The following is an 18,532-nucleotide window of genomic DNA, read 5'->3' as shown; positions in this document are numbered from 1 at the left end:
AGAGCGCCCTACTAAGCCTACAGAACTAATCATTTCAGCATGTTTTTCGAACATGGTCCCGAATACACGCAAATACGTTGCTGTAGAAGCTTAAGGACATGATTCTAAAGGAAATAAAAACACCAGTTTATTGCTAGCGGGCTACGGAACTCACGAAGGACACTTGATAGATCCCAGGTGGATGAAGACTGCTTTCGACAGTACACCCTGTGCAGCAACTTCTCCGCAATACATGGTCGCTAGCGGCGCTGGAAAACAAATGCGCAACTTGGCTGCCTAAAGGTACAATTTTTACAGGAATTTCAACGCCTAGGCTTGTGCGAGCATTGTTGAGATCACCGGAGAGGCGAACGGAAACTGACAACACTGGTGTACATGCCGGTGCCCGCCAGAAAGGGCAGGAGCACAAAATGCTTACCGAACAAGCTTCTAAAAATTCCTTAGCATTTAACAATATTGTGTCGCTAGAGATGACTCGGGATATCGTACTAATGTTGGTAAATTATTAGCATCACCATGACTTAGCTGTCAACAAAATCACCCTCACCTTTTATTTTTTTACCTGCTAGTTCATTGTATGATATCCTGTCATTTACTTCGAATTTATATTATTCAGGATTTTGCGTAAGTTAACGAGAGAGTCAACCGTTTCTTGTACCTGCGAGCTTCATGCAACACTACCGTTCACAAAATAGAATGTGTCTATCATCTTAACCTTTTAGGTCTTGATGTTCTTTTATAGTTTACACTGCTCCACAGTAATTGTTTCAGCTTTGCACTGTCTCAACATTGTTTGGCCCAAGGTACCGAGTCTTCAATTTTATGTTCTCAGGAAGCTTTCCGCATAGTTGTTTATATCGCACACTATATTTCCCTTCAAATGCTTCATTTTCCTATTGCCTTTTTACCCTTCCTATATGGTGTAGATTTTTTTCTGTGAGTTTTAGCTGTTTTTGTTTGATTTGCTTTTCTGAACACTGTCTGCATTGTACTACTTCGTTTTATTGATTTATTTTTGTGTGCGCCTACACAAGGACATCATGGGTGTTCCTGCACCCGTCAAATAATTTATTACTTAAATAAATTAAAAATGATTACTACTGCTGCTTCTACTACTATTACTGCTACTACAACTGCTACTAATATTAGAGTTTTTGATAATTTTATTAATATTATAATAATGATTAGTGGTAGTGGTAGTAGTACTTAAAGATTCTCGCTTCACCCGTTCGTTTTTGTCCGTGTTACGATTGCAGTTCCGTGGCCAGACGTCGACCGTGCCCCCTTCTCGGCTGAAAACGGCTGCCACAAGCTACGCCTCGCGGCCAATGACTGCAGTCCGTGGGGCCGGTTACACTTCGGCGACAATGCAAGGTGCACACGGATCGCTGATGATCGGATGAAAAGGCAAAAGGGTGTCTTGGTACATGTGTGGAAATAACATGAGCGCAGTGTTACCTCTACTCGCCCTGCCCTGTTTCCACTACGTACAGGCCTAGACTCAAAATTGACACGGGGTTGTGACGTGGACGAAGCCAGCATACTGCAGGTCGGATAATAAACTACTTATTAGGGTAACTTGTGGCCACGTAAAAGGAAAGTCAGAATACATCAGGACATTGGCACTGATAGCAGCGAGCCGAGCGCCGGCCGTTGATCAACTAACAAGCGGCAAAGCGCGTAGGCATTTATACACTTGCCATGTAATGTTCTAGCGTTATCGCTAGCGGCGCCGTAGGTCCCAGAATAATCTGTGTTGTTCATGAAGTGGACGTAATCTTAACAACACAATCTACTACAGCCTCGAGTCTTTTCGAACATTGTAGGCGCGGTTTGCGCTGAACGTATTGTAACGCAGTGATAACAAACCTTGAGGAAAAGAACGTGGCATAGCCCCCCTCTAAAAAAGGAGTCGTCCCGATGCTTTGACAAAAGACGAAGGTAAAATAATAAAGACAATAAGCCATAAGTACAAGCAAGAAGCACAGCAGCAACAACAAAATACAGTCCTCAGGTTCGCGCATGAAATGGCTCGAGACGCACGGCATGCATGGATGTCTTCAGGTCGAGCGTGGTGCCGTTGAGATTTTTGTAATACCGTCGAGTGGGCCGAGATGTCGCACTACTCTATGCGGTTCGAAGTACCGTCGTAGAAGTTCTTCATTGAGTCCACGTCGGTGTATCGGTGCCCATACCCAGACACGGTCACCGGGCTGGTATTCAGCGAAGCTTCGCCGAAGATTGTAACGACGGCTGTCGGCCGCCTGCTGATTCTTAATGCGCAGGCGGGCGAGTTGATGAGATTCTTCAGCGCGCTGAAAACAGACGGTGACGTCAAGGTTTTCTTCGTTAGGGACGTTTGGCAGCATGGTGTCGAGCGTCGTACATTATCGGTTTTTTTCCGTAGACCAACATGTACGGCGTCATCTGCGTCGTTTTTGTACGGCAGTGTTGCATGCGTGCCCTCCACTACGGCTTTTCTCATAATCATATGGTGGCTTTGGGACGTTTAACCCCACATATCAATCGATCAGTGTTGTATGCGAAGGTACGTACGGAAAGATGGCATCCCACGTCATGTGTTCGACGTTGACGTACATGGCCAGCATGTCAGTGATGGTCTTGTTTAGGCACTCCGTGAGACCATTCGTCTGTGGGTGGTACGCTGTTGTATGGCGGTGACTCATCTGGCTGTATGCCAAAATCACTTGGGTTAGCTCAGGAGTAAATGCCGTACCTCTGTCAGTGGTGAGGACGTCCGGGGCGCTGTGATGCAAGACGATGTTCTCGACGAAGAACTTTGATACCTCGGTGGCATTGCTTTGGGCAGAGCCATTTTCTCGGCGTAGCGGATGAGGTAATCAGTAGCTAAGGCAATTCATTGGTTTCCAGAATTCGACGTCGGGGACGGCACTAGTAAGTTCATGCCATTTTGCCGAAATGGCCAGCGAGGAGGCTCGATAGGCTGGAGAACTCCGGCTGGCCTAGTCGTGGGCGTCTTTCGTCGTTGACAGCCTCGACATGTCCTGACGTAATGAGGGACATCGGCGGCAAGCAGTGGCTAGTAATACTTCTCCTGTATTCTCGCGAGTGTCCGGGAAGCACCAAGGTGTCTAGCCGTCGGGTTATCGTGTAGAGCATCCAAAACATCTGGACGTAACGCTGAAGGCACTACGAGGTGGTAGTTGGCCCGATGAGGTGAAAAGTTTTTCTTGATAAGGATGTCATTATGTAAGAAAAACAAGCCATTCCTCGCTTGAATACCTTTGGGAAAACGGCAGCCTTGACCTCAAGGTATCCCACAAGGCCCTTGAAATCAGGGTCGGCACGCTGTCGCTCTGCGAAATCAACAAATCAACGACGCTCAAGGTTCCCAGGAAGCAGTTGCCATCCTCGTTTTCCTGCGGTGGTGGGTCAACGGGGGTGCGAGACAGGCAGCCAACAACTAAGTGCATTCGCCCCGACCGCTTGTGAACGATGGTGATGTCGAATTCCTCAAGTCGCAGACTTCCCCGTGCGAGGCCACCTGGGGGTCCTTCAGGTTAGCTAGCCAACAGAGGGCATGGTGGTCGCTCACAATAATAAAAGGCCTGCCATATAGGGGTGAAACTTGGAGGTAGCCCAGGTGATAGCAAGACGTTCCTTTTCTCATGTGGAATATTTGACGTCCGCTTATATAACGACCAGCTCGCATAACTGATGACCCTTTCAAGTCTGTCAATCTTCTGCACCAGGACGGCTCCGAGCCCTCACTGCTTGCGTAGGTGTGGATTTCCGTGTAGGCGTTTTTGTCAAACTGAGGAAGCATCGGTGTTGTCTGCAGGCGTCGTTTTAGTTCTTCAAATGCTTGCTCCTTCGGGGTTTCCCAATTGAACTCGACGTCGGTCTTAATAAGGTTAGTGAGTGGCTCGGCAATGCGGGCAAAAATTTTGACGAAGCGCCTGTAATAGGCGCAGAGGCCGAGCAACCGACTCACGGCTTTCTTGTCGGTGGGTGACGGGAATGGAACGATGACTGTTGTCTTCTGCGGGTCGGGGCGTACTCCACACTTGCTTATCACGTGTCTCAAGAACAAGAGTAGCTGGGTGGCAAAGCGGCACTTTTACAGCTTCAGGGTGAGTCTAGAGGTTTTGATTGCTTGAAGTACAGCTTCAAGACGCTGGAGATGGTTGCATAAGCTTGAGGAAAACACGATGACATCGTCCAAGTATACGAGGCAAGTCTGCCACTTCAATCCAGCGAGCACGGTGTCCATAACGCGCTGGAACGTCGCAGGCGCCGAGGAAAGACTAAAGGACATGACCTTGAACTCAAAGAGGCCGTCTGGTGTTATAAACGCAGTGTTTTCTTGGTCTCTTTCTCGTTTACTTCGATCTGCCAATAAATAGCCTGTCTTGAGGCTCATCAATAAAAAATATTTGGAGTCCTGGAGACAACCTAAGCTGTCGTTTTTTCGGGAGAGAGGGTGTAAGTCTTTCTTCGTTATCTTGTTGAGTCGGCGATGGTCAACGCAGACACGTAGTGTCCCATTCTTTTTTTTTTACTAACACCACTGGTGACGCCCATGTACCATTTGAAGGCTGAATAATGTCGCCACGGAGCATTTAGTCGACTTGTTTCTTTACAGCCTCGCGTTCTCGCGTTAAAACTTTGTACGGACTCTGACAGAGTGGCCTGGAATTTTTTTCTATTACGATTCGACTTTTCGTGACAGGGGTCTGTCGAATTGTCGACGACGAAGAAAAGCAGTTCTTGTAAATTAGGAGCCGGTTTTGAAGCTGTTCTTGTTTATGCTTCGGAAGGCTTGGATTAACGTCGAAAGCTGGTTGAAAGGTTTCAGTCGTCGGAGTAGATTCGGCGGAATTGGCGAGGGCGAAACCGTTGCTGGCTTCCAGTATCTGTTCAATGTAGGCAACCGTCGTAACTTTGCTCACGTGTTTATACTCATTGCTGAAGTTCGTGAACACCACTCTTGCGTTCCCTCCTCACAGCTCTGCTATTCTTCTGACGACGCAAATTGCGTGTTTGATCAACAGGTGCTGGTTGCCTTCAACGACGCCTTGCATGTCTGTTCATTCTTGAGTGCCGACATAAATGCTGACGCTGAAGTGAGGAGGAATGAAGACTTGGTCTTACATCACATTCAAGGCGTGACTTCCTGACGGCGTGTGAGACGACAGTGCTTTTTTTGTGTATAGCGTTAGCGACTTTGTTCTCAGGTCGACGACGGCACCACAGATGCTTAAAGGGACACCGAAGAAGTTTTGAATTCGCGAATTTATTGCGAATTCGGTATCCGCGACCTCTTACAACATGTCTGCGGAGGTTTTTTTGCGAAGTTCGCTAAAACAACGGCGCTATAAGAGAGCAAACTTTGAGCGAGGAAAGGCCCCTCCGGCACGCGCGCGCGCAGGGGCGCAGTACGGGAGGCGAGTTTACAAAGGCGAGTGGATAGACCCCCCCTCACAACGCACTGCGCCAGGTGCTCTTACAAGGCTCCCGGAAGCTGCGCGCTCATTGGTTTGTGCGTGTTGTCATCAGCAAACATGGCTGCGCCCATCACGATGCTGCAGGGTTCGTGTGTTGGCCGGGGGCACAGCTGATGAAGACGCCACGGCGAAAGCCAGAACAAAATTGACGCTCGCACGCATACTGGCAATTCGCCTACGACGAATGGGAAGACGGCGCTATCAAGTAGTTGGTGCTACAAGGGGCTACAGAAACGCTTTGCGCACGCCTGTGTCGACGCTGCCGCAAAACTCGTCGCTCCATTTGCAACGATCGCCGAAAGCATCGAAGTCGGCGCAGATATGCAGTGAAAAATGGATGACGGTTTGAAGAGTTCATGTGCAGACTATACAACAATAATCGTAACTCAATAAGCATTTGTTGAAGCTCAAAGAGCCGGTTTCGGAGCACTTGAGTGCCTACGTCGCGCACGTCACTCGATCGCTCAGCTTGCACTCACTCTGGCATATCTTAGGCTACTCGTAGTGAATGCCACGGATACTGATTATGATAGCGATGCAAAATGAGAAACACGAATATCTATAGCAGCTTCTCAATAGACCTGCAAACGAATGTCTTCGTAGTGTCACTCTCTCAACATGCCAAGCAATTCCGTTCACATGAGGAGCGAGAGGCTGCGCTATTATTAGAAGAGAACGACGCGGGTGACGGCGTATTCCCTCTAGGCCAAATACACTTCGAAATGTACTGCATGTTGTGCATGTAAAAAATCCACCTCAAGCTAGCGTTTTTTTGCTCACTTCGCTGGAATGCCTGCGTTTAGAGCTGTGAAGCATTGACAGCATAAACACTGTTGTATTACAGACACGCGCAAGCAAGTGGTTTGCGAGTAGTGAATTTCAAAAGTGAATTCAATATGAATCCAATAACAATATAACCAAATATAACAACTAAAATAACCTAATACTCTTCTGATAGTTTTCAAATAGAAAAGAAACCTTTTTGAAAAGAATCTTAGAACTCCACAAGAGCCTATTTGAAATAAATATGCACGAGCTGTCACCAAAGAATACTACAAGAATGAAAACTGTGATAAGCTTGTATACAGCAGCGACCAGAGCCTTCGAATTACTTTTCAACTGTATTGAAAAATACCGCAGCACCTCCATTATTCAAGCTGAAACTCTGTTGCCAGCTTTTAAGTAAAATTTCAGCATAAGATCTAAACAATTTTGAACCGAACACCATGCATTGAGCTAAAGATTTATTGGAACAGGCAAAATTATCACAACATATACCTTGGCACAGAGACCATGTAAAAATGAAGTGTTGAAAGCTGTATCTGTACAAACAATTTACGTGAACAAAATAATTACTGGCATGTGCTTTAATCCGTGAATCTAAATGCAGTCATATTCCCTAACTTCAATTCTGAAAACAGGAAAGGAATCATGCAATGCAGTTCCACCACAGTAAAAACAGAGTGAAAGTGCAGTTTGCAGCAAAAATGCTTTATCTGGTAATGGTTATAGAATCGATAGTGTTGCCAAAACTCAGGCTACATTTATTGTGGTAGTTCAGGGATTACAAAAAGGAAAAAAAAAACCTTGAGCTGATCCCATGTTTTGCGGCTTCAGGGTTGTCCCATCGGGGCCAATTATTTTTAAATATTGGGTATTTTGTGTATGTACAATTAAACTTGACTAGAAAATGCTACTAGTTCCATTATTTAAATATTTGCACACCCCTAGTAGTGTTGTCGCTACCAATTACCCATCTTTTTGTGTAAATGTGATTGGGCATCTGTAAACATCACGAGGGCTATTTGTTTTTTGTGCTGTATCTAATCTCTCATTGAACACACCCTTGCACATGCCTCAAGGTACGTAAATGGAAAAAAAGAAAACGCACCCGGCTACAAGTGATGCCAATTCGTGACATGCAATGCAAGTAAAAATATAAGTGTATTTGGTTAAAGTTGCTCTTAATCTTGCCGTCCATTTGCAAGAAAGATCAGTTTATGGCACATCTTTATTACATTTAGCTTACATCAGTTAACTAAGCATAAGCCTGTTCAAAAGAACTTACTTGTTTATTATTGCAATATTTGTGCAATAATGATAAGAACGCAAGGTCAGACAGCACAAATAACTCGGCTGGGATAGGAATAAAGTTAACTAAGCAAACTACAACAAAGTAAATTTTAATATTCAGCACATGCCAGACAGAAAATGCAGTAAGTGCCATTACATTGGCGAAATTCTTGCCTAAATCACGAGTGGCTACCTGGATAAATTATAATTGTTAATATCAATAAAATGTATTTTCTCAGAAGCTTTGAAAGCATCCATTTTCTGGCTCAAGTTGAGTCAAATGCATACATACTCTGAGTGCTTTGTTGCAAAACAATAATAAAAACATTTGTAGAACTTCACATGAACATTTCAATGTTGTCCTGAAATAAAATAATAAAATGTCATATGTTAGTTGTTTTTGCCAGATAATTCTGGATATGAGAATATTCTTTAAGGCTGTCATAGGACGTGTTGAAAATAAAAAAAATTACTTTCCACAGCGAACTGCTTGGGGAATGTGAAGTTCACGTATATTGTTATTACAGATATGTGAATTGCTTTATATATTTCTCCCAGCAACAACACATACAGCACAACACGCCATATTCAGATGTTTTTTGGCCTTTCGGGATAAAAATATCTTTTTACTTGGGATAAATTTAGCAAATAATTGACAAGCCTGACAACTAAGCACATGCATATTGCCACGTGTGTTTTATTTCGATAAAGTCGGGTTTCACCCACAAAGACTCTAAGCAACACTCGGCGCAGCAGTTTTTCAGGAGCTCTGTGATAACTTGAGATCACACTATTAAGTTTGTGGACAGGATGCGAACAGTCTAGTGCTTACGCAGCCACCAAATATAACCACGGAATTTTCAATAGCCCTTGTATAAAAGCAGATGCACTGTACTGTTTGTCAGATTATTGATGGCCGAGGCACTGTTTAGCGCTATCAGAGCAGACTATGTATTGCTTGTAGTTTGGATTTCCATACTTCAGGCAAAGTTTCGCTGAAATAAAAAGTTTGGTCTCAACCCCGCCGACTACTGCTGTCTTCAAAATTATGACCACGTGACAATATTAGTTTTTATGTCTCTCCAAGAGGTGTTTACATCTATAATATCCAGAAAAATGAAAGTTCATTTTTTAGAAAAGTGCAGATGTACAACTGCAAAATTATGAAGTCTAATACTAACAGCTACCTTTTTGTTTTATTGTGAATTCATTTGGTGAAGTAGAGCAGTACACAAGTGCCACTGTTGATGGAGACTATGTGACTAAGCCCATTGATCCTTAAAGCAGCTCGCATTTCAAGCTGTCTAGCATGGTGTACGAGCGAAGGTTTCTAAACAAATTTCCAAATGAGGCAATTGCGAATGACTGCGACTGCGCGACAACAAGCAGGAGAACCAAAGAGAAAGAAGAATGGGAAGGCACGAGCGGTAGAAATAAACATGGACGTTTTTGATGTAGGGCTCTGGTCTTGAATACGCGACAGCAATGACGTGCTTGTCACAATGGCCTGCTTGTGGTCCCCCATTTTCTCAGATCAGCAATGGGATGCAAAGAACTCTTATAATTACACAGAAGAAGTCCTTGGACACCATTACTTTTAAAGAACTGGCGCACAGCTAATAGTTTACCAATTCACACAAATAAAACACAGTTAATTATCTTCCATTCGAGTCATAATGCTCTTTCACCTACCCCGGCCATTACTATGAAGAGCCAAAGACATCTTTGTTCCACTAAGTTCACATCCTTGGGAGTACTCCTAAATGCTCATCTAAAGTACTACCATCACATTTCACTTATAAGACAGAGGATAGCTCATGGTATCAGGACATTATTTAAAGAATGACCATGCTTCAACTTTGCTTAAGCTATACTATGGCAATATCCAGTCATAATACCAACTGCATCACGTCATGGGCAAACACCTATCCATCTCACATCTTCCCACTTCAACGTCTCGAAAAACCAAGCCATTCGCATACTAACATTCTGCACTCTATCTACCAGCGTGCCTCCTCTCTTTCAGAAACATAGGGCACTAACAGTGTGTAATTTATTCAAACATGCACTGGGGATTCTTGTATTTAAGTGTTTCAACAGTTCTATAACAGCCAATGTCTTGCAAAAATTTTAATTGGTAAGTGCTAATCCCACCAGGTTCGCCTCTAACAACAATTTTTTACTCTCACATACACGCACCAACTACGGCAAACACACTACCATATTTGCTGCCAAACATTGTTGGAATTCAATACCGCTATGCACTAAACAATTGTCGTTCAGTACTTTTAAGTAGATATGAGTTGTCTGGTGCATCATTAATTGAAGTCCCTTTTGTTCAATATTTTACCGCCATCTTTTTCATAGCCATGTATAATTATTGAAGATTGCTTTATTACCATTTCAGCTGGAATTTACATTACAAGTTTCCCTTGTATATATTTCTATCATTATGACTTGCGACTTTTTAGTTGCCATTTTTCTATAGTTATCAACATGTACATTTTTCACAGGAGCCTTGAGCCTTTAAGGCTTATGCTATGGGACCTCCTTCTGTCTGTACTAACCGACATTCGTTTACATATTTCGCAACACATAAACATTTTTGACCGACTTACCTACATAGCCATAACACAGCAGACAAATTGACAGGACAGACCGAATGGCTTACTCTATGAATTCACATAAAAAACAGCGCCAATAACGAGGGACAAGAAAATAAGGAGACAGACAGCGGCACTGACTTACAAGAAGATTTATTTGCTAGAACCGCACAATATATACTTGAGCAGTATCTGACTAAAAAGAGAAAAATACAAAACAAAGAAAACAGAATTCTCCTAACAACCGAGTAATCATCGTGATAACGCACCATGAACAACACGTGTGCCAACGTTCTGAAGAAATCTATTTCTTTTTGTGATATAGCAATTGAAGGCCTGCTGACACATGCACTGCCCAGCCTTTCTATTTCTGCAGCCTCATAAATTTCGCGTATAATCTGGTCCTGATGACGCCTAATGAAGGTACAATACTGAAAATTGGGGACACAACTGCAGTCTCGGCAATGAATGCCGAGGTGGCCCGAAACTGTAGAGGAGACGTTGTGAGCGTGCTCTTTCAGCCGCTCATTCAAACACCTGCCTGTTTGGCCGATGTACCACTTGCCGCAGGACAGGGGTAGAGAGTACACCACCCCTTCGATGCATGAAACGTACTTCTTCCGATGCTTGATTTTGCAGCATCGCTCTCCCTTGGAATCAGGATTCACGGCCTTGCACAACCTAGCCAGCTTTTCTTGGGCAGAAAAAAACCAGGTCTACGTCGCACCTGCTGGCCGCTTTTTTGAGGTTGTGGGTGACGCTGTGGATATAGGAAATAACGACGAAGTTTCGTTTCTCCCGTCTTTTATCTTTTGTACGGGTTCGATCATTATTCTCTGGGCTTATGATTTCTCGGAGTAAACACTCAGCAACGGCGGTCAAAACGTACATCGGGAAGCTAGCCTCTTTTCTTGTCCGCTACAAACAACCTCCCCCCGACATTCTGCTTTTTTCTCCCCGACGCCAGGGTATTAGACCTTCAAGGCCCCCCGGCAGAGGCAACACACCCCTTTGGCCCCGGCTTCACGTAGACGGCACCCCTGGGCTGACCCACCCAGGGGAAATCGGCAGTCGCCTTTTCCTATCTCTCTCTTCCTATCTCTCTCTTCCTACCTCTTCGTCTTTCACTTCACTCTTTGTCTGTCCTGCCTACTCCTCTCTTCTATTTGTTTCCATGTTCTCTGGTGGCAAGGGTTAACCTTGTGTGGCTAACCACCCTGAGTTAAGCCAAATTCCGTTATAGTCGGGGTATACAGCTGGCGTGGGCAGGTCTTGCACGTGAGACCTTGTCCCGTCCCCTCGTTGGGCTCCATGGTGGGTGGCTGCTATTGCGACTGAAGCACACACAAACTAGATGGACTCTCCAGTCTTTTCACCTGATCGCCACCCTCAAAAGAAGACGCGCACCGATGTAACAAAACAATTTGTCACAAACAACCAATGCACATTCCCAAGATTTCATGTGATTCACAGCGAGCATGCAGAAAGAACAGCGATACATGTCTCCCCTTTCAAAGTATCCAGAACCCTAACCGACACCTTAGGACAAGGATTTAAAATGAAGAAACTAGCCAATGGTGATCTTCTTTTGGAAGTACTGTACAAGCACCAGTATGAGAATCTTTCAAAAATCACTGCCTTCGAAGACATTCCAGTGTCTATTACACCTCCCCGATCACTAAACACTGTCCGAGGCGTCATTTCTGATGATGACCTCAAATATGTAAGTCAAGAAGAACTCCTGGATGGACTGAAGGACCAAAATTTAACAAATGTGTATAGAATAAAAATCAAACGAGAAAAAAGGAAATACAAACAAAGCTCTTCGTTCTCACTTTCGCATCGAGCATACTACGAGAAACTGTGGATGTTGGATACACCAAACTCAAACTACGCCAATACATACCAAACCCGCGATGCTGCTTTAAATGCCAGCGATACCGCCACGACTCGCAGAGCTGCAGAGGCCAAAACACATGTGCTAAGTGTGCCTCTCACGAACACACTTCCGAAAATTGCGAAGTCGAACCACACCACTGTGTGAACTGCAAGGGTAGTCATCCTGCATACTCGCGTGCTTGCCCAATATGGAAACAAGAAAAAAAGCATTGTTAGTCTCAAAGTTAATGAAAACATCAGCTTCAGAGAAGCGCGGAAGCGTCTTTCGTTGATGGAAAGCAGAAGCTACTCCGTTGTGCTGCAACAGGGCGCGGCAACACAGCGGCCTTCAGCGCCTGCCCCGGGGCACACCTAGTGACGTCAGGGCAGCGCACCCAGCGCCCAAAGCGGACGCAGCTCCCGCTGCACCACTACCTCAAACTCAGGCTGTGTGAACCCTAGGGTCAGCGAGCCTCAAAGTCTCTCTCTATGCGGTGAGGCTAAATGAGAAGAAATCCGTGCAATCAGGACGAACGTCCATCGTGTCAGGCGATGCGATGGACAAGTCGGTAGTCCTGGACCGTCGACGTTAGAACGACGGCGGGACTCCTTAGATCGAAAAAAAAGACAAGAAGAGAGTGTGTCTCTGTATTATGTGCAGTCTTTTTACATACCACCTGTTAGCAACTTGTACGATAGCCCAAGGTTAGTCTACAATGAAAAAAAAAAGTGTGAACTAACTTTTACAAGATCACCAAAAATTTCAGTATGTTTTTTAAAACAATGCATAATAAATATATATCAACAGCATATCATTGTGCCAGTTTGTTAGTACACCTTTGAGTATAAATATTGTGATATTGTTAGCATAATCTGTACAAATCAAACATTACCTGTCAACCTGAAGTGTAATGATGTTTTCTTTTCTTTTTTCATGGAGCCAGAACTAGCAGTGTTTGAAAGGGCCCAAGGAATTTCTGAGCAAAGTGCTGCAAACAGATTATAAACAGTATATAAACTGATTATTCACAGCCCTACAGCTAGTGTAGCATTACCTGTCACGTGCACACGGTACACAATCATAGTTCATTTGTCTTGCGCGAACATGCATTCTCTGTAAAAGGGAATGCCGAGGAGGGTGCATTTTTAACACTACGCGCAACCTAGCTGCAGCTGGTTATTGTCTTCATTCGCAGGACATTTGTCAATTAATTTACGTCTAAAGAATGCAAGCTCAAACCATTAACGATTCCGGATTGCAGTTATGATGTGCACACTGCAGTATTTCCCACACTAACTGTAGTGATTTGCAAAATGATGCTTACTCTGGGCACGCGATCGTAAAGATTCACACATGCCTTCCTCAAAATACATAGCAGCTCTGCGGTGAAGCCTCGAGTAACGTGTGGGTACTTTTTTATTATTTTATAGCTTTCGACAAACACTCATAGCTGTGGGTTGCACTTTAATTTTCTGTTTGTTGTGGTTTAATTCATTTCACTGAAGTCTATGCGCACTAAATGCACTGTGCAACAGCAGTAATAGTCGTGCTCGCGCTAGGTAGCGTAGTAACCGAAGCTGTGCCTGCCCGAGCATCGTTTGCGATCTTGAGCACACCGACGGTCTCGTAAGCAGGCATTGTATGGCTCTGTTCGTATTTAGAAAAAAGAACTTTCCGAGACCAGCATCTCGACGTCTTCTTAATCTTTACTGGATACGACTGTCCACTTATTGGTGTCTCCTGCAGTCGTTGAAAGTGGACCAACACTGCCGGTGGCAGTGAAGTGCAGTTTCGGTAGAGGCACGGTCACAGCGTTTTTTGGCACACTTGAACTTCCCACGCGTCCCTCCAAATGTTCGGAAGGCGTTTTTCACGATCAAGATCGCCTCAGCAAACACAGCGCGCTTATTTAGTCTTGCCTGGCAGCTGCCTGCAGCATCGTCATGGGCGCAGCCATGTTTGCTGACATCATGCACGAACCAATGAGCGCGCACCTTCCGAGAGCCTTGTAAGAGCGCCTGGTGCAGTGCATTGTGTGTGTGTGGTGGTGGGGGGGGGGGGGGGGTGTTCTGCTCGCCTTTGTAAACTCGTGTACGGGAGAAACAGACACGTGGGGCGTTGACGTCACCTTCAAGGTCGTGCCGCCGCCCAGCGGGCATCTTTCGCCGGGCCACCTGCGTCGCTCAGGCAGCTCAGCTTGTTTACTTCGTTGTTGTGTCATGTTTCTGCTGCGATCTGCTGCCTGGCGAAGCATCAGTTCTGCCAGTTCGTAAGAATTTCTTGCCATTGCACCGTTGTCTTCTTCTGATTAGAGACTTTTGCCATCCGACATTCACTGTGTGCAAGGTTGAAGTGGACTGACGATGCCGAATCACTGCGCGGCCTATGGCTGCCACAGCACTTACATTTGCGATGAGGTCGCTTTTCACAAGTTTCCTCGTGATCTGAAGATGACTGCAAAATTGGCCGCTACACTTAAAAAACACTTCAAGAAGCGCGCTGTGGTGAACACGATTTTGCTGAATTTCGAGGCAGCAGTAGCACATCTACTCTTCCCTTATTTGCACGCAATGCGTGCACGAGCACGTATGGCGAAAACATGTGCACAGAGATATCAGTACACATAATTGAAATGAGCTGTTCTACGAGACAGCATCACGCTTCTAGCGCAGCTAATATACCGTTTGTATGGTAACACATAATCACTGTAGTGCTGGGCAGAGTTGAGAAAAGTGACGGTATTACAAAAAATACACCTGCAATATATGAGCTAAATTATTATTGCGCAATTTTCAGCGCAGTTCAGAGCCCATATCACTACTGCGGCAACGGCGGCACTCGTCTGGCTCGTTTGTTTATTTGTTTTCTCGAGGTAGCATACTGACTCGTAGTGTGCGCCTTGGGTGCTGCGAAGCACAAGACTGACTGCACCAACAACGCTGCATTCTGATTTCTGAAATCTACGGAGAGGTTATGTTTCTGCACGCTGCCCGCGCTTTCGACGGACCGAGCCAATACGCGGGTAAACGCGAATGCCAATGCTGCTGTTTCTTATCGAATTTAATATCCACTGATAAGCGTATCATTTGTGACACTTTACAAGGGAAATTAAGCACTGGCATGCATCTTATACGTGCCAGCGTACGTTTCCGACCCGTTGTCTGTGCCACTTCAGCCGTCGCCTTGAAAGTGGGGACCGGCCGAACATGCACAGATGTACACTATCCTCCTTCATAAAGGAGAACACGTGAACGCGTAGCCTGCGCTCTGCGGCGGCTGCTACAGCACCATCAACTGACAACTAAAGGAAACACGTTCGCTTTCAGCGTCATCTGTTGCCGAAATAAATAATAACAAGTTATGGCCGGTAGACAAGCGCTGCTGGATCACACACTTTTTCTGCTCACGCCTGCAGTGTGTGGTCCACTGCCAGCATATCAAACGTTGTTCGTGACCACGGCGATAGCTGCAGTAATCACCCGATATCGCTCGCCGAGTGAGAGATCAAGGAACGTACTTTAGCAGCACTTGTCGACTTGTCATAACTCATTATCTTACATGGCCATAGGTGACGCGAAAGGCGAGCGTGCTTTCTTCACTTGTCGGTTGATGGTGCTGTAGGCAGCCGCCGCAGAGCGCAAACCCCGCGCTCGCGTGTTCTCTTTCATAAAGAACAACAGTGTACAGCAAACTCGGTCCAACTTTCACGGTTCGCCGTACTTACAGCAACTACCCGATTTCAACAAATAAACACTGCATTGTCTGCCGGTGAGCGCAGTTGGCTGTCATCACCTTCATGACAGTGACGTCAAGTCGCTTCGAGCAATTACAGCGGTGGCACGACTCGCGATGGCAGCCGCAGCGCCTGTTGCTTGTCTTTGGCAAAATAATGTTATTTCCGTTCATTTATGTAAATTTTCGACTTCATTTTTGGGTTCGTCGCGCGAAATTACGTATCATGACACCATTATCTCGTTATTTTCAAAAAGTGTTTCAGTGTCCGTTCAAGAAGTCCATACCAAGGATGACATCTCTCGAGCAATGCTGTGCACGACGAAGCTTGCAGGATAAATATTACTGTTAATGATGACTCTGACTCTGCAGGTTCTTGCCGGCGTAACTAGGTGACCTCCAGCTGTATGGATTCGGGGGCCTTCCCAAGTTGTCCTAACTTTCTTCAACTTCGCGGCGAATTCCCCACTGATGATGCAATAGTCGGCTTCACTGTCGACGAGAGCAGTGACGAGGTAGCCGTCGAATATAACGTCGAGGTCGCTAGTTCATCTCGCGTTGCAGTTGGGTTGTGGCATCGGATCAGGGCGGTAGCGCTTTGTACAGCTGCTTCCACGTTGTGTCATCAAGTCATATTCTGGCCGAGAATTTTCGGCGTCGGGACAACGTTGACGTTCCGGCGCGTTCTTGGGGTTTCGTCGCGGCGTCGTTGTCGGTGGCACAGGATCTTTGGAAGTTCGTCGTAAAACAACCCCACCTCCTTCGGCTGCTGACCTATGTTTTCCGAGTACAGGCCAGGCGACCAGCCCCGGGTTGAGGCCAGGGTATGGCTGGATGTGATGTGAGATGTAGCGGCCTGGTAGTGGCGAACGGGAAGATCCTCGGGTCGTCCACTGCTCTGCTGCGAGGTAGGTGGCGATTTCGCGTGGTTTTTCCCCACGCTGTGGACGTGGCACGTCTATTGCAAAACCACGCATTTCTGTCTGGGGGTACTGGCAGCGGCGGTAAGTGTGGCCAGCTTCTCTGCAGTGGTAGCAGAGAGGTCGGTGGTTGGGAGTACGCCACACGTCCATTTTCCAAGAGCGTTGCGCTGACCAATGGGTGGACGGTATGGCGTCGACGGTGGCGGTGGCTGGCGGCAGAACAGCGTCGGTGCGGCCTCTTGACGTGGGCGTGAAGGGGAAGCGTAGCGTCGGGCTGCAGCAGCGTAGCTCATCGCTTGCGGCTGAAGTTGCGGGGCCTCGGAAACTCTAAGCGATTGCCGATCTTCTTCGCGGAAAATGTAGGCGATCGTGTCCACTTGAGGCTGTGCAAGGGTAACAGCTTGTGCAGCTTCTCCCGAACGATCGCTCGGATAGCCTCGCGCAGGTAGTCGGAGCAGAGTGGTCGCGTTTTTGCGCACTCTGGCGTAGAGCGGCGATTCAATTGTAGGGTGTGCATCTCCAGCGCTTTTTAATCGTTCTCGCTTCGTATATGAATGCCACGACAGTGCACGGTGGGTTTCGTATCAGAACCGCGAACACCTCCTTCTTTACTCATCGCATGAGAAAGCGGACTTTTTGGTCTTCAGGCATATCGGGGTGAGCGTGCTGGAAGAGGTTGGTCATCTCTTCCGCGAGGAGCGTCACGTTTTTTTTTGGAAGCTGCAAACGGGTTTCAAGCAGCGCTTCGACTCTGTACTTGCGTATGACGCTCATGAATGTGATTGATTGACATGTGGGGTTTAACGTCCCAAAACCACCATATGATTACGATAGACGCCGTAGTGGAGGACTCCGGAAATTTCGACCACCTGGGGTTCTTTAACGTGCACCCAAATCAGGACGCTCATGAATGTAGCGACGAACTTTGTGCGGAATGTGTCCCATGTTGTCAGCGTTCGCGTCTGGTTCTGAAACCATGTATGCATTAAGAAGCTTATCTTCGCTGCTCCAGGCATTGAAAACGGCCGCTGCCTCCAGCCAACTTTCCGGGTCTTCCAGGGCTGAACCGTGGAAAGTCGGTGGCTCCTTTGGTTTCAGGTGCAGGATCGGTGCAGACGACACAGGGTATGTCATCGTTGTTGCGGCTGTGGTCAGGGTCCTGGTCTGCTGGGTCTTCTCAGGTAGAGGCCCAAACTCTGGCGGCAGACCCTGTTGCCTGCGGCTTGTTCGCTGCTCGGGGTTGTCGTCGATGTCTTCACGACTGACACTGGTTTCACGGCTTGACAGGAGCGTCAGGTACATAAAAGGAGCAGCACCTCCACCAGATGTCACGGGATCGTGACGTGTACGAAGGGAACAGACTGCAGGTCGCCTAATAAACTGTTTATTCGGGCCAAACTTGTGGCCACGTAAAAGGAAAGTCAAATTACAGCAAAAAACTGGCACTGATAGCGGCGAGCAGAGCGTCGACCATCGATCAACTGACAAGTGGCGAAGCGCGTCAGCTTTTGTACACTTGCCAATTAATGACTTAATGTTCTAGCGTTATCGCTAGCGGCGCCATAGGTTCCAGAATAATCTGTAATCACCACGAAGTGGGCGTATTTTTAACAAAATGACGCACTACTGCCTCGAAGCTTTTCAGACATCGTAGGAGTGATTTTCGCTGAACGTAGTGTAACGCGGTGATAACAAAACTTGAGGAAGGGAACGTGGCATTATTCAGGCACAGCAGAACCAGACACAGTTAATGCTTGACCGACGAACGTCTTCATGGAAACATTCAAAGCACTGCGAATGGTTAGTACAAATGACTAGACATGTCCTAAGTCA

The 18,532-nt window shown here is 46.3% G+C and overlaps 1 protein-coding gene across 1 annotated transcript in view; it reads left to right on the top strand.

The window, feature by feature from the left end:
* The window catches only part of nompB (intraflagellar transport protein 88-like protein nompB), a 1,761,410-nt gene that overhangs the window by 106,390 nt on the left and 1,636,488 nt on the right, over positions 1–18,532 (top strand). The window contains exon 3 of the mRNA XM_075896456.1: positions 1,257–1,374. Coding sequence (XP_075752571.1) covers positions 1,257–1,374 — 118 coding nt within the window. The remainder of the gene's footprint in view (positions 1–1,256; positions 1,375–18,532) is intronic.

Source organism: Rhipicephalus microplus, chromosome 5, assembly GCF_043290135.1.
Source record: "Rhipicephalus microplus isolate Deutch F79 chromosome 5, USDA_Rmic, whole genome shotgun sequence".
Lineage (NCBI taxonomy): Eukaryota > Metazoa > Arthropoda > Arachnida > Ixodida > Ixodidae > Rhipicephalus > Rhipicephalus microplus.
The sequence above is the reverse complement of the archived record's forward strand: the minus strand, read 5'-3'. Positions and strand labels throughout refer to the sequence as shown.